This window comes from Electrona antarctica, assembly GCF_951216825.1.
Source record: "Electrona antarctica genome assembly, chromosome: 20".
Taxonomy (NCBI): domain Eukaryota; kingdom Metazoa; phylum Chordata; class Actinopteri; order Myctophiformes; family Myctophidae; genus Electrona; species Electrona antarctica.
The window spans coordinates 6,698,682-6,714,550 of NC_136801.1; the positions used below are offsets into that span (position 1 = coordinate 6,698,682).

General features: G+C 41.4%; 1 protein-coding gene across 4 annotated transcripts in view; it reads right to left on the reverse strand.

Annotated features, from left to right (window-relative positions):
• trpa1b (transient receptor potential cation channel, subfamily A, member 1b) overlaps window positions 1–15,642 on the reverse strand; it is a 47,320-nt gene extending 31,678 nt beyond the window's left edge. For 2 of the 4 annotated variants that reach the window (XM_079489122.1, XM_079489119.1), the window contains exons 1-10: window positions 15,521–15,630; window positions 13,323–13,391; window positions 10,645–10,869; window positions 10,370–10,487; window positions 7,372–7,534; window positions 6,816–6,991; window positions 5,557–5,664; window positions 4,767–4,875; window positions 4,003–4,148; window positions 1,492–1,628 (exon numbers count right to left, since the gene is read on the reverse strand). In XM_079489122.1, coding sequence (XP_079345248.1) covers window positions 1,492–1,628; window positions 4,003–4,148; window positions 4,767–4,875; window positions 5,557–5,664; window positions 6,816–6,991; window positions 7,372–7,534; window positions 10,370–10,453 — 923 coding nt within the window. In that variant the 5' untranslated portion in view covers window positions 10,454–10,487; window positions 10,645–10,869; window positions 13,323–13,391; window positions 15,521–15,630. Of the gene's footprint in view, window positions 1–1,491; window positions 1,629–4,002; window positions 4,149–4,766; window positions 4,876–5,556; window positions 5,665–6,815; window positions 6,992–7,371; window positions 7,535–10,369; window positions 10,488–10,644; window positions 10,870–13,322; window positions 13,523–15,520 lie in introns of those variants that run through there. The other 2 variants (XM_079489121.1, XM_079489120.1) reach the window with 2 other exon arrangements.
• Window positions 15,643–15,869: the final 227 nt, after the last annotated feature.

The window sequence follows — 15,869 nt, forward strand, 5'->3', positions numbered from 1 at the left end:
AAGGACGATTTCCATGGTTGAGGACTAGAGGGGTACGTCTTCCAAGAGCTGATTATCCAGAAATAGCCACAGTCAACTGACCCTACCATGCAAAATCCTAACTCTATGAAAGCTGGACCAGTAAGGGTGTCCTATATGACTAAGGGAAGGATCGAGGGAGCATGGGTTTTAACTATAGCCTATACCATAGGGTGCAGCCACTCCAATGCCCAACAATGTCTGTCTGTATGTACAGTATGTATGTTTAGGATACCAACAGGTGACAAAGTGGCGCTGTTGAGCTTCACACTGTGCACAGTAGACAGTACAGTAGAGGGACCCCCTGGGGACCCCCACACGGTAACTCTGTCATTTCTCAACCATTTCGGACATGGGGCGGCTCGCCGGAACCGGGCCGCCCCCCTGGGCACATTGGGTCTGGATTTCCGGGGACCCCCACACGGTAGCTCTGTCATTTCTCGACTGTTTTGGATGCAGGCGGCTCGCCAGAACCGGTCCGGCACCCATGGCGCGTTCCTGTGGGTGTGGAACTTCCAGGGACCCCCCCGGGGACCCCCACACGGAGTTGCACCACTCACTTCACACAGGTGTGATTTTTTCTATAGTCCTACTAGACCCCAGGCCACAAATGATCACGGGATCTATTGAATGGGAAGGAGGATGTAATAACTAGGGGGCTCCCATACTAGTGTCAGGCTCAATCGTCGGTTTGTCACCTCGATCCTCCTTCACATTCAATAGATCCCGTGATCCTTTGTGGCCAGATGTAATTTCCTGGGGTCTAGTAGGACTATAGAGGTTGGATGTACATTAGATTCATAGTTGCTTGTGGAAAAATGTAATCAATATCAATTTCCCAATTCCTTGTATGATCACGTATTTCCATTCCTCTCTCTGCCAATACAAACAGGTTTTAGGATGATGGAGGGTGGAGAGGATATTTATTATATATGCGTACCTTTATTATCATTGCAAATTAATAGTCCAGCCCCAGGGTTTTACAGCATCATTTAGTAATTCTCTTTTGTGAGGGTGTTATGATGTTGATATTAGGTGGTGTGTATTGACTAAGGTCTGCACAGCCAGAGCTACAGTGGAGCTAATGACCATGGATTTGTCACTAAACCCCCAAAGTAAACCCATTGTGAAGAGCCAAGGGCAGCCTTAATGACAGTGGGAGACTGCGGATAAGTGTACTATAATGTGTTATTGAATAAGTGCTAACAACGGATACTCTGGGACTCCTCATAACCACAGAAATAATGTCCAAAGGCTAACATACATTTACAGTCTTATTATTACAAGTTCTGTACTTCTGTCAGCAGTCAGCGGCAGACCTTGAAGGACTGATAATGGGAGATACAGTATAGGGTGATGTATATACAGTATATGTGTGAATGAATGCATATAGTTCCTGACTCAAAGAATGTATGAAAGAAATCACTTGTACAAGGACGGATGATGGGAGGAATGTATGGATGAATAGCCAACCTATGCAGTGGGGTCTGACAAGCCCCATCGCGTATGTTGATGATGTCTTCTAAGGGACTGTAGGAGGACAGCATCAGTTGAACTGCCTCTGTTGCACCCTGGGTACAGGCGAAATGAAGGGCTGTGGACCTGTCAATCTGGATATCAAATAATAACAAACATGCACATATATGGTCATTTAAAGCCTTATCCATACTTCATCACACAACCTTTTGCAATGCAACACTGTCATGCAACAGAGCATAAACTTGTCTTAATAAATCACTCCGATTGCCCAAGGTTATTTAATCCATTAAATCATAGCGCCCGACGTCGATGATGTCCCACTGTTACGCAACATCAAATGTTGCGCAACAGGCGCTCCCAGGTTGTGGAGCGATGCGATCGGTTGTGATATCAATAACCTCTGTCTTTTTGATAAAACTTCGTCCTGGGCGCTGGGTGTTACTAATTGAAAGGACGGTGAACCTCGTCCTGGGCGATCGGGGTGTTAACACTCTTTTTCTGCTATGTACAAAGATAATGCATGTGCTGTGCCTGGAGCCCTGGATACACACATACACTAATGTGCACATACAGAATGCATGCCCTGGTGGAAAGTATAAGTACATTTACTAAAACTGTACACATTTTCAACCTACCTTCTTTCACCACTGAATGCATGCATGCAGTTGTACTGTATGTGGTCACATTCGTATGCACAAAAATACCGCACGCACGCACGCACGCACGCACGCACGCACGCACGCACGCACGCACGCACGCACGCACGCACGCACGGACAGACAGACAGACAGACACATCCTGTCCATGTGACATCCCCAGTGTAACATGAGAGGCATGAGCACTGTCTCCCAAGTCATCTCTGCAGTGGAGATGCAGGTCAGAAACGTAACATGAGCTTTAAATGAGATAACTAGCAGTGGCAGGAATAGCTCATGCAGTGATTGCCTCACTCAGCTCCACACTGTAAGTGGAGGTCATTTTTATCCATTTAACCATCTCAATCAATTACTACAGTCATGAGTCATGACTACTGTGTATAGAAATCACATCTAGCCGAAGGGACAGTGGTGACAGAGCAACAAGGGCAACTACCAGAGGGGACTGTGAAATGCCAATCAGACGTAGTGTGTTTGGTAAAACAGTCTTCTCTGTTAGAGCCTCCCATCACTGGAACAGTCTCCCCACAGAAGTAAGAGAGACCTCCAACTATCTGACCTTCAAATTCAACCTGAAAAGGTGGCTAAAAACAATTCAAATCTGTAATCATGAGTAACTATCAGCACTATTTAGTATTTCTCACCGGTGTCATTATTCACTTCACTATGTAGTTGTTCTGTCCCCTGTACCATGTTGATCTGTTCCTGTAGTGTACTGTATTGTATTGTGTTTGTGTATGGACATAGTGTTGGGTGCTAGCACACATGGCATCAACGCATGGTGTTGTGTGCTGGCACACTACACTCTGTCTTTCTTTATCTGTATTGTATACACAATGAGTGAGATTGTATTCACCCAGAAAATGATGCTTTACAGGTGTAGCCCAATGATTCCACCAAGCATGTGGTGATGGAATAATCATCAGGTACTAATAAGTCATGTGAACAACACTGAAATGTCAGATTATTTTTAATCTTCCATTGGCTAAGATTAACAACATCTAAATTCCGAACTTTGTTGGCCCACAATAACCTACCTGACCCGGCGGAGACATGTGCTCCGAAGAGCACTTTTTCTAGTTATTAGTGTGATTGCCAATAGGCAATCTTATCCTCTGATTAGACGACGATTACCCCCCCCTGCCTATAATTCCACACGATACACTTTTCCCCCCTCATATGATTGGACAATATATGCGGTGACATCACAATACTGTATGTAATATAAGATATAAGATAGGCAACAACACTCTCTTTAGTTACTATTATTGCTGCTGCAACGTTTGACGAAACCAGAACAAATACCTTTAACCTTGAATGTTTTGAACTGAATGTAAAGCAGGACAGTGCCTGATACAGCCTGCAATTCAGTGTTCATTCATTTTCCCTATCTTTGTTTATTAAATATTATAGGAGTGTGCAGCAGTGCACATAACACTGTCATAGAGCTTCAACTTACAATTTACAATTTACAATTTAGGCATTTAGCAGACGCTCTTAATCCAGAGCGACTTACATTAAGCAATAACAAAAGCATGACATACTGTACATCACATATATAAAAAGTAGTTATCATGAATCATGCCTAGACTAAGAACGTAACAGTGGAGTATCTATGTAAACTATACATACTATACTATATAATATATTATACATGTGTACTATAAAGTGCTATGACTACATAAAGTGCAATTCTAGAGCTGTCTACGTAACAAGCTATAAGTCTGTTTAAAATACTATCTAAGTCTACATAATGTGCTATCTAAGGGGCTAGGCTAGGGCAAGTGCTACGGGCCATGGTGGAGTCTTGACTTGACTTGACTTGACTTGACTTTTGTGAGGAAGGTACCTGTAGCTGGTCAATTTTGGCCCCCATAGCAATACAGAAGCGGATGGTATCGATGTTTCCTCCCCGTACAGCCAGATGAAGGGGACTGCAGCTGGACTTGTCCAGGTAGTTGATGTGGACTTCAGTTGATGTGCCCATTTCCTCTCCTGCCAGGAGAAAATGGATAAATAGCTTCTTTGTTATGAACAATATAATTGTCCTTATGAATGTACTAAGATACTATTTTCGTTCCGGGCAAGATGATCATGCCTATAGGGATAGCTATCTCTGTAGGCTGTCACATAGCTATTTTTTCTGTCTTAAATAAATCTAACAAATATTTGGTGCCTTTAACTAAACATTTCCCCAACTATGTATGATTCACCAGCAGACCTCCCACAGTGGCTAAACAACATGTCGGTACTGTGAGGTCTGTTTAGCGTAAAATCTCTCCTGCAAAAACAACCCTCTTCTGTTCATAACAATGAATTGATCTCCCTTGACGTAAGCGTTTAAAGGGCGTGCGATGTTCTTTCAGGTCACACGAAAAGCTGTGATTATTTTCAGCAATTCAATTCAATTAAATCGTTATTATTTCAGACCCAAGGGAGATCCATATCACAATAAAAACCCAACACAATAAAATAATCAACACAATCGGCACTATTATTGCATTCACACTGTGTTCATGTTTAAGTCATATTTGTTCACACACACAGCATATGGCAAAGCTGAAAGCATGAGTTACGCTTTAGGGTTAAAAAGTCACTATCAACTCAACGTACCAGCTTTTAGGATCACTTCCATGGCTTGCTTTGCACCGACAAAGGCAGCCGCATGAATAGCAAAATGGCCCAGCTTGTTCTGTCGGCACAGCCGTGCTCCATGCTTCAACTGAAGAGACAGATGGAGAGACAGAGAGAGAGAGAGACAGAAACAAGTCAAACTTTTAATAGCGCTTAAGCTGCAACGCGGCATCCATCAGTTTACAGCACAGTCTGGTGGGCCATTAATCGATGGGCCCATTGCTGCCCATAGACACTTTCAATTAAAATAAAAGTTTCATTTCCACTGTGGTTTGTTTGTAGCTAAGAGAGGCGGGTGGAACAGATTGACAGTATATCGTATGTAGTAGACCAGCACAGATGGACTGTAAAAAACTGAATGGATCTACATGCGAGGGCCCTGGCCCCTGATACATACCAACATGTTGACAGCCTCACAGTTACTGACGGATCAGCTAAATGGATCTACATGATGTGAGGGCCCTGATGCATGCCAACGTGTTGAGAACATCACAGTTTATTGATGGGGAAGGTAAATGGATCTTCGCGTGAGGGCCCTGATACATACCAAAATGTTGAGAACCCCACAGTTTATTGATGGGGCAGGTGAATGGATATACGTGTGAGTGCCCTGATGCATGCCAACGTGTTGAGAACATCACAGTTTATTGATGGGGCAGGTGAATGGATCTACGTGTGAGTGCCCTGATGCATGCCAACGTGTTGAGAACATCACAGTTTATTGATGGAGCAGGTAAATGGATCCACGCGTGAGGGCCCTGATACATACCAAAATGTTGAGAGCCTCACAGTTATTGATGGAGCAGGCGAGCATTGCTGGAGTGTTCCCAAGGTCTCCTTCCAAGTTGGAGTCCATAGAACTGCAGGAAAGCAGCAGCTGTAGGGGACAAGTGATGAATAATTTTACAGAGAGCTATAGGTACATTCAGTCCTTGCCACTCTCATATGTCCTTGGTGCCTGCAGCCTGCCACCTGTACCAGGCTGGAGCTGGGTGTGTGAGTGGCTAACAGCCAAGTGCCATGGGGCCTGCAGACCAAGGACTCTCCTTGCAGAAGGTTGAGTCGGGTTTAAGTATACATCACAACTCCGTTGGCTGATATGGAGCCAATTTAATGCTCTAGAATGCATCAGTTTCTCCAGGTGACAAGTTGATGGCTGCTTTAGCTACTTTATTTTCCTGACATTTGTCTATTTTTGTAGCTTCATACCCTCAACTTCATCATTATAACAGATTTGTATTATTTAAGGGACCGAAGGGACTTCTTGGTCCCTGACCCTTATGTATTTGTCTGTTTCTTTCTTCTTCTCCTTCTTTTTCTTCTACTTCTCCTTCCGCCAAAAATAGCAGTCGGTTTTCGTGAAACTTGGCAATATGGTAGAGGGCTATGCCAAATGCAAATGCTTTTTTTCTGCAAACTGTTAATAAAGTATTCGATCAAGTTTTATTGGTCAGGGCAGCTCAGGACATCTTGCCCTTTGTCGTGGGTGTTCTGGTGTATAGGTGAGGATCACCTCTCCTCTGCCAAGCTGTGGTTTGGCTAACAGTCAAGCAAATAAAAAAACCTTGACTGGAGACTGCTGGAGGGCCATGGTCCCCACTGTGAGCACTCTGTGACTGGTCAATGTCAGGTGCAGATATAGCAGAGAACAACTACGGCACTGTACATCACATACTGTACCACTGCTCCATATGGGTAGAGGTCTTTTCCACATGCCACGGCAATATGAATACGTTATTTATTGATTTATTTATATCATGTAGTAAATGTAAGCATTTGGATTGAAACGTGTCAGGGAATACTATAATTGGCTAGGTGGATTGATTCTTTTTTATGCCGCAGCATAATTCTGCAGTCAATTCTCTTTTATTTAAACTTTCTAATTTAATTTGCAGTTTGCTTACATTCCTTACATTACATTTCTTGTAGGTGACTGTTTCGAGCCCAAAAAAACCCCCCAAAACAACATGGACTGTAGATGCACAACACATGCAGCCACGGAGGTTAATTTCCTTGCGGGTTCCTGACCTCCACCAAGTTGTTGTGTTCCCATTTGACAGCCAGGTGCAAAGGGGACATGCAGGCCATGTTGAGGATGTTGGGGTCGGCGCCGAGGTCCAGAAGAGCTCTGCAGCTCTCGGCTTGGTTCCTCTCCACGGCCCAGTGCAGGGGCACACTGCCATGCTCATCACAGCTGTTCACCTCTGGGGAAGGGGATGTACAGTATATACTCCTTGATAACCCATGCACACAATGCATGAATATAGCGCGCGCAACTCACGAGAGAACACACACACACACACACACACACACACACACACACACACACACACACACACACACAGAGCCAAAGGCCTTTGTCATTGAGGAACGACTTTAACTAAAAGATATCTGTATGCACTACAGCCTTTTATCTGCTGCTATAAAATAAAACACAAATCCAGTGTTTCAAACCTCTACATTTCTTTCTGTGATGTATACACAGAAACAGCTCACCCCACAGACAGCGGTACAGCAGGAAAAGGAACACGTCTTTATACCTGAGCGAGACTCCTGCTATGATTGATCACTGAGGTATGCTCACCCTGCGAGTCGCCGACAGCGCTGATGAATTGAATGACGGTGACATGACCTCCTGCGGCTGCACGATGGAGCAGACTGCCTCCGGCTTCATCCCTCTCACTCAGGACCTCTGGGTTCTTCCTCACCAAGCTCTTCAGCAGCAGCAAATCCCCGCTCTCAGCCAACTTGAATAGAATATACATATTACTGATGTAAAGATACAGTAATGTACGGTAAACTTCACAAAAGAGTTAACAGATCTTGTCATTTAGGATTGCTGTCTGTATCCGTATTGGATATTGATGTGTTTACTCTGTTCACACTATATGTTAATGTTCAGGATAAGTTATTTATTTATTTGAAATTTATTTGGAGGATATAAAGCCCCTTGAGATGCATCATCTTGGTCCTCGGGCACAACACAGACAAAACAATGCATAAAACATGTCAACTTAATATAACAATCAACTTGACTACTGTACATCAACAAGGACATACACATAGGGGCTCTCCCATCACACGTCTGCAATAAAACACCTTAACACCTAAGTTAACAAAACTACAAACTGTTGTGAAGCTATATGGCGAATGACCAGTTTAGATCACTATAAATGTGCTACATGGGATCCATTGCTCTGAAACTCTTTTTGACTTCTTTTTGACTTTGACTTAAACGTTGGATTACTGGCTTTCAACACTCTACAGCAATGGAGCATGAATTAGACAACCAAGGAAGCTGACTATAGGCAGAAACAGTAAAAGATTGATATTGGCAGATATTTATCTTCATTATTGGTTATTCACATCAAGCATTGTCTCATCATGATTACCTCACCTTCTGACGTTTGGCAAAATACTTCAATTACCTCAATTCTTGACGTATTTCGGAAAAATATTACGTCATGGCGTGACTTAAGTGTAAAAAGGTCACGCTCTGACGTTTTTTATTTTTCTGTCTAAAATAATCTGAAGCTATATTATTATTCATGTCATGTTAGAGCAGGTCTGAAATAAATGTCAGAGCTGATATCGACATATAAATATGAAATAAATGCTTAAACATGTCACTATGTCTAATGTTATAACCATTGGGTTAACCAATGCTAACAGCTTCCCTGCTAAAGTATGCAAATTCCGCTAAAATCCGCCTTTTTGTACACAATCGTTTTGGAAGATAATACTAGTCTTTTACTAACTGGCTAACAGAAATAGCAGATAAAGAAGTATTAACACTGATAGTTTGTAAAAAGTGTGTTTATGTTGGTCCGCCTAAATAATGTAGCTATCGTTGCGGCGTTGCCAGTTTCTGCGAGAGAAATAAGCAACCCGCCCGGTATATGAAAACAAGCCCAAGCCCCCCAAAAACGCAACCTGCAAGGCTGCAACTACCAATAAGCTCAAAGTCGCTTATAATAAGAGCAACCCTCGCTACAGGAAGTTGGTCCTACATGTTTTTATTATTATTTATATTCACCGAGTAGTGTCAAATGACTTAACTTCCTGTTGCGAGGGTTGCCAAGTCCTCTTATTATAAGCGACTTTGAGCTTATTGGTAGTTGCAGCCTTGCAGGTTGCGTTTTTGGGGGGCTTGTTTCTAAAGTTTCCAGTGATTTTCACACATTTCCATGTCAAGGACCCCCCAGAATTATGTATTGCCCAAGAACCCTACATCAAAAAATGTATTTTGTGCCAGGGACTGGGACCCCATATCAGATTTGGACAAGATTTGTGTTGTTAATTGCTTGTAGATCGGCTATTTTCGCTTATTTTGGTCTTGTTTTCATATACCGGGCGGGTTGCTTATTTATCTCGCAGAAACTGGCAACGCCGCAACGATAGCCGTTAGCTACATTTAGCTAATATATTGATATCAATCCTGTAGCTAAACAAGTGCATTATCGCACTATATTACATATCGATGCGATCTGCGTTATTATGGCCTTAATTTTCATGGCAGGTACATTCCAAAGCAACTAATAATAACCACGTTATGGTGACATAATGTTACAATGTTTACACTAAATTCGTTCGAGTCTTCTTCTTCTGCTATTGGAAATAGGAAGCCATTTCCACATTTTCCACCAGTGCCCCCAGCTGGAACATTAGCATGAATTAGCTTTAGGCGGACCAAAATAAACACACTTTTTACAAACTATCAGTGTTAATACTTCTTTATCTGCTATTTCTGTTAGCCAGTTAGTAAAAGACTAGTATTATCTTCCAAAACGATTGTGTACAAAAAGGCGGATTTTAGCGGAATTTGCATACTTTAGCAGGGAAGCTGTTAGCATTGGTTAACCCAATGGTTATAACATTAGACATAGTGACATGTTTAAGCATTTATTTCAAATTTATATGTCGATATCAGCTCTGACATTTATTTCAGGCTCTAACATGACATGAATAATAATATAGCTTCAGATTATTTTAGACAGAAAAATAAAAAACGTCAGAGCGTGACCTTTTTACACTTAAGTCACGACATGACGTATTATTTTTCCGAAATACGTCAAGAATTGAGGTAATTGAAGTATTTTGCCAAACGTCAGAAGGCGAGGTAAAATTATGACATGTGTGAGAATGTGTTGCCCTAATTGACACTTTCTGCACCCCTCATGCCCTGCACTTCCTTTAAAATTATAAAAACACAGGATACTGTATCTATTCTGGAAGAGAATGAGACATTATGTTATGCATATACATTTGGTCATATTAACAATTCTGTTTCTTTCTATATTGTTTGCAATGTTTTTTGCCAAACACCACTGATGTCATAACTTGAAAAACTCTTGTCAGTTGAATAGTTCACAGTTCACGTGTATGGATGGAGTGCACGCACGGTTCTGGCAGAAACAGTATCCTTCAAAAGATCGCCAGCACGCGCTGAGGAAGGCTGTATAGGCCCAAACGTTAGTGAGCAATCAATCTGCTGCTGGGTGTCCTCAATAAATAAGAAGAGATCCTATAAGGACCAAGTGAGTGCTGGTGATCTTTTTCTAAAACACTGATGTCAGCCTCACCTGAAAAGCAAGGTAGGCCGCCGCCAGGCCAGGGACGTCATCTCCTATGATGTACGCGTAGGAGGCGGAGATGAAGTGATCCATCTAAGTTGATCAGTTCACTCACTGGATGCAATCACTGGAAGCACAGGGAAATGGAGACGGCCTGTTTTTTTTTTTTAAACAACACAATGTGTGTGTGTGTATGTGTATGTGTATGTGTGTGTGCGTGTGTATACAACTGCACAATTCACAAGCAAAAATACTGTAGTTCAAGTACATGAGTCTAGCTTTACCTGTAAAAAGGACATTGCTGATTGTGAGAGCGGGTAGCGACTTATAGCCAGAGGCCCATCTCACCAGCAGAAGCAAGGGGCACACATGACTTTGTTGTCACCAAGAGAGGGCATTCAATTCCTCTGAGCATTTGGAGGTTCAATTCCTTCTGTTGAGGAAAGCAATTAACTTCTCCACAGCTGGGGGCAGCTTGCTGGACTCTCTATGTTGTCCTTGGTAAAGGCCTGGGGTGGATAGGGATTGAAAAGAGACCGTGTAACTTTAATGTATGCCCATGCAGTACCGCTATTGTTTGGGTGCAGCTCATATTCTTGTTTACCATGTCTCGGTTACAAGTCAAAGCAACAGGTGAGTAGGCCTATTACAGTATGTAGGCCTATATGGATGACCTGTATGGATGGTGGTAATTTTGTGGAAATTACATTTTCTGGGTTGTTCACACATTATTCATTTACTGTGTATATATACCTTTGCATGCAAGGAAAGCTGACGGCAGCCCCTATAATGCATACATCAATGCAGTTGAATGCGAGTCCTACCAATGCCTTTTCCCTCTAGGGCTCCTTTATTGTGAGCAGAATGTCTCTTTTCTAGAAAAGGGATCAATAATCATTATAACCTTGTTGGCTGTGGTCACCACTGCAGTCAATTTAACTCACTCCTCCTCTGGCAGCACTCTGCAGCTTTGCAGTGACTTGACTTGACTTGACATTGGTTTGACTGGTGAATCAAGATAGAGCATAATAATAAAGTAACAATAATTTAGATAAAATAGCTGAAAACCAGGCTTTATTATTTGCTTTATTATTTGTTTATTCTTAAGACCTATACGACTTGTTTTTGGACGTTGGAATCAAACGGAAACAGATCCACTGTGGGAAAGGGAATTAGCCGAAACAACGGGAAAAAGTAGTGGGATCTTTGACTGTGGTTCTGAGCTGATTTTGCACTAGGGCTTAAAGATGGAAAGACCAAGGGGTTGCACAATGACATGTTTTTTAAACATTGCTGTGTGTGTATGCCATTTAACATTCCACTTTCCAAACTGCCAGTCGTTCCCCTTCTAAATACATTTTGTAGTGAGGCCCTGTATCTATAACGGGGAGGAGTAGGTAGTGGAAGGCTAGCATACTGGATATAAAATGAATACCCTTCGCAATATGTTCATATTTATAATGGACATATTTATTCCTAAGTATTTAAATGTAGAGACCTGAGGTATTTTTGTTTGCAGTCCTGGATACTACAGTAGGTAGCTGCCTTACCTAGGGGTAACCAGATTAACTGAGGCTAGCCCAGTCTCTAACACATTTTAAAACCCTCCTGAAGACCCATTTTTATAGCCTTTGCATCTCCCTGATTCTTATCTGTGTTTGTTATTTAGCATTTTTTACTGTTTTTTTCTTTTGCATCAGTGATGTATTCTGTTGTTATTGATGTCTGACTGTTCAAAGCACTTTGTAACTTTGTTTAAAAAAGTGCTATATGAATAAAGTTTTATTATTATTATTACTATTAAAAGGACACATTTCTTAAAATGTATTTTAATTATTAGCTTTCTGTGATTCTATAAAACATTTCCATCCAAGGTATTTATTATAAAAACAATAAGCATTTGCACATTTTATAAATAAATAAAGGCAAACCTCATGTCTCATTTGTAATGAATTAATCAATTAATTAACTAATTTATGAATTAATAATTCCATTGTGCTACTGTACAATCACATCCAGTAGAGCATAACTGAATTAACCCATTTTGGGCGGGAACCCCCTTTTGGTGTTTTAAACATTATGTTATAATTTAGCTATTGAAAAATAGCAGATCTACAAGCTCATAGCGTGCCACCGAGTGGCGTGCTACGAGCTTGTAGGTCTGCTATTTTTGAAAAATCGTGAACATTTATTTCAGAAAAGGATTTAGAAGATTTGTTTTTAATTTTGAGGTCAGGCCTAAATTAATTAAACCAATTACCATTGTACCACTGGCACTGTCCTTCCGCTCATTTCCAAGGAGCCACAGTGCTTGGTGACTATCAGTTTCACTAATGAGTGCCATTTGTAAAAGTGTACAAGATGTCATGATATACAGTAACAATGAAGAATTGGACGAGACATTTTCCAAGCAATTACAACAAGAACATCTGGCATATATACACTCTACAGTAGCCTCACTAAACAAACCATGATTACCATGATATTGACTTAGTAAATTAGCATCATGTTGGCTCCCTTGGGAGAGATGTTTATTTCCATAAGGTAAATGCCAAAACTAATTACTTTTTTTATTATCAAGTAATCAGGTCTATATTGATATATTGGTTCTTTAATATAAACACTGCAATTAAACAAGTGTCTTTTAATTAAATGTGTCATCAAAGATTATACAATTATGTTAATGCATGTTGAAATATAAAAGTGAATACAAACTGTCTGTCAAACTAGTTATTAATTAAGTTATTCTGACAGAACATTCTCAGAACATTCTCTGGGAGTTTGTTGCAAAACAATTTTACTTGCTACCGATTATGATATACACACACCACCTGTTTCCTCCAGTTTTCTACCATGTCTTTCATTTAGAATAGCTGATCCATCTTTACACTAGTTTTGACATAGAATCACAGAGGTGACACTGAAAAGAGAAAGTTAACCAAACTTCAATCTTGTACTGTACCTATACTGTAGTAGATCTGTTGATGTCTTTGCATCTGGCCCTCTGTGCAGCAGTCTGGAAGTGCTCCTCCTCTCGTCGCAAGAAATTGTTTAAATGGAGAAAATGCATTACGTCTCCTACATGGAGACTACAGTAAGCAGAACCCTGCCCCCTTTGAACACTGGGCTCTCCCATGAGTGACACTATCCCAGACAAGCCCATGTGGTAATGTGATATGGCAAAGGCAAATAAATCAAAGGGAACATAATATATCCAACAAAATTACTTCTGAAAGCATTGTTTTTGAGCAGTACTAACCGCTCCAACATGTGTACTGTAGCATTAGTCTATTACTGTGGTTACTGTGGGTCAATAAATCGTCATCATCATACATTGACATCATGATAAAAATTAAGCACCACTCACTTTACATGGGTGTGACTTTTAAATATACAAAACGACATTGTGAGGCAGGAAGCAGACTAGAATGTCCTACTCATGTTATGTACTCTGCCAACATGGGGAGAGCAACAGTCCAAAGTCCAAGCCAGTTTCCCTGGTTGGACAATGGACATATAGCGCATGAAAGGAACACGTTATTCCAACCAGTTCCTTTCCCCTCCATCAGGCGCCCCGGCTGGCCAAGGGGAGGCCGTTTTAGAGTCCAGATTACTGCATGTTTTTTGTGAGGGTACCTACCCTAGGGGACACGGGGAGAACGTGAGTGTGCGTGCGAGTCATGAACGAGCACTGTGCGTACGTGAGTGTGCGTGCGAGTCATGAACGAGCACCGCCACTATTGTGTATTGACTCGCGATGTGTTCATGTAAGGCCCAGTGTCACTCGAGCTGCAGTAGGCTATACCTATGAACGGCCAGCATGTCCATTTCGCTTCAATGCTTCCTCTCGGTGTCCGGGGCTTGGAACACGCCCCCAGCCCCCACAATGTCCCCCGAACCCAGGTGCCACCTAACTAACCTACTTTATCGGCCATAGAAGTAGTCTGCGGTTGTTGGCCGTGTGAAGTGAGGGACGCTCTTAGCATCATCATGACGTAACATGTCGATTTGCTTGTCCACATATGACGTACATTCTCCATTCATTGTCAATGGGAATTTATTGTTTGTGTAGGACAAAAATACAGATTTGCTCGCCCACTACTTCCTACTACTAGTAGCTGCCGGTGTAAAACAATCGCTGCCTAAAAACGCGTCACCTTCTGTTCATTCATTATTTGGTGGATTTAAAAAAAAATGAATTTTTCTTTAAATAAAAACAACAAATAAAAACGCGTCACCTACGGACACAATATTAGCGCACTGCAACTAGACCTAAATATTACATCTATCATCATCATCATTTTTCGACCGCGGTCGAGATCATGGATTTCACAATGCCACGCCAGACTTCCCGGTCCTTCATTGCCACACCCAGTTCCTGCTTACTGATGCATGTGTCCCTAGCGATGACATCAAGGAACGACAGTTTCCTACCTCTGGTCTGCTTTGAGGCAGGACTCCAGAGAAGAAGGGAAGATATAACCTCATTGTCAGCTCTGTAGCAGTGGCCGGCAAACTGTGTTCTTCTGGATTGGACTAGTGAAGAAACACGGGGAAGGTTGCCGTATATTAGATTAGTCGATGGGTGGCTCTTCCAAAACTAGTAAATGTTGTGCTTTTGAAGAGTACTCTGAGTAACATTTATTTAGTTACATAATGAGCACCATAAGGGCCATTGTGGCATCCTCACAATTTGCATATGTCTTAGCAACCAATTCCTCTCCAATTCACTGATTACATGCTCTCCAAAGAGCTTAGGAAGGTTTCTTTCATGTTTCAAATCCTACCTGGAATTTTAACCTGGGACCCGGGACAAATTTACTTTTGATCTTCAGACAGTGTTGGAAATATTTAAGATAAGACCAATTTGTTGCATATAAAATGTAGAAGGGACAATGAATGATTCACTAATGATAAAAAGGACTGTATAATACTGTATTACTGAGTTGCAACAGAGCTGAAACTATAAAAATACTTTTCTAAAGTAATCAGAGTATAAATAAATACTCTGCACCACAAATCTAGGCAGAGAGCCTCTAACAATTGGGAAAAATGGTTATTAAACCATTTCAGATGACAAAGTTAACAATTAGCTTTAACAGGAATACTATCCATATCCAAATGTTACCTTAAGCAGGAAATACTCTTTTAGAAAAATACCTTTAAATACCCAATAGAAAAGATGAGACCACCAGGAAGAAGTGAGTCCAGTCAGAGCAGATATGGTTTTGTCAGTTCATTTTCAGTTCGGAGAGAAGGACAGATCCCACATACAGCCAAATTACAAAATGTCTTTCCCCTGTGCCACAAAATGCACAGGGTATATATGGGATACTGTAATCAGATGAATACGCTACACAGAGCAACGTGTCAAACACAGAAGGGATTCACTGTCACTTCCTATCTAAACCAGGAAGCATAATGTATGGGATATGTAGTTTTTCATGTAAATGTAGTTCATAATTCTCAGTTAATGCCGACCAGTTAACGTAACTAGGAGACAACTTGT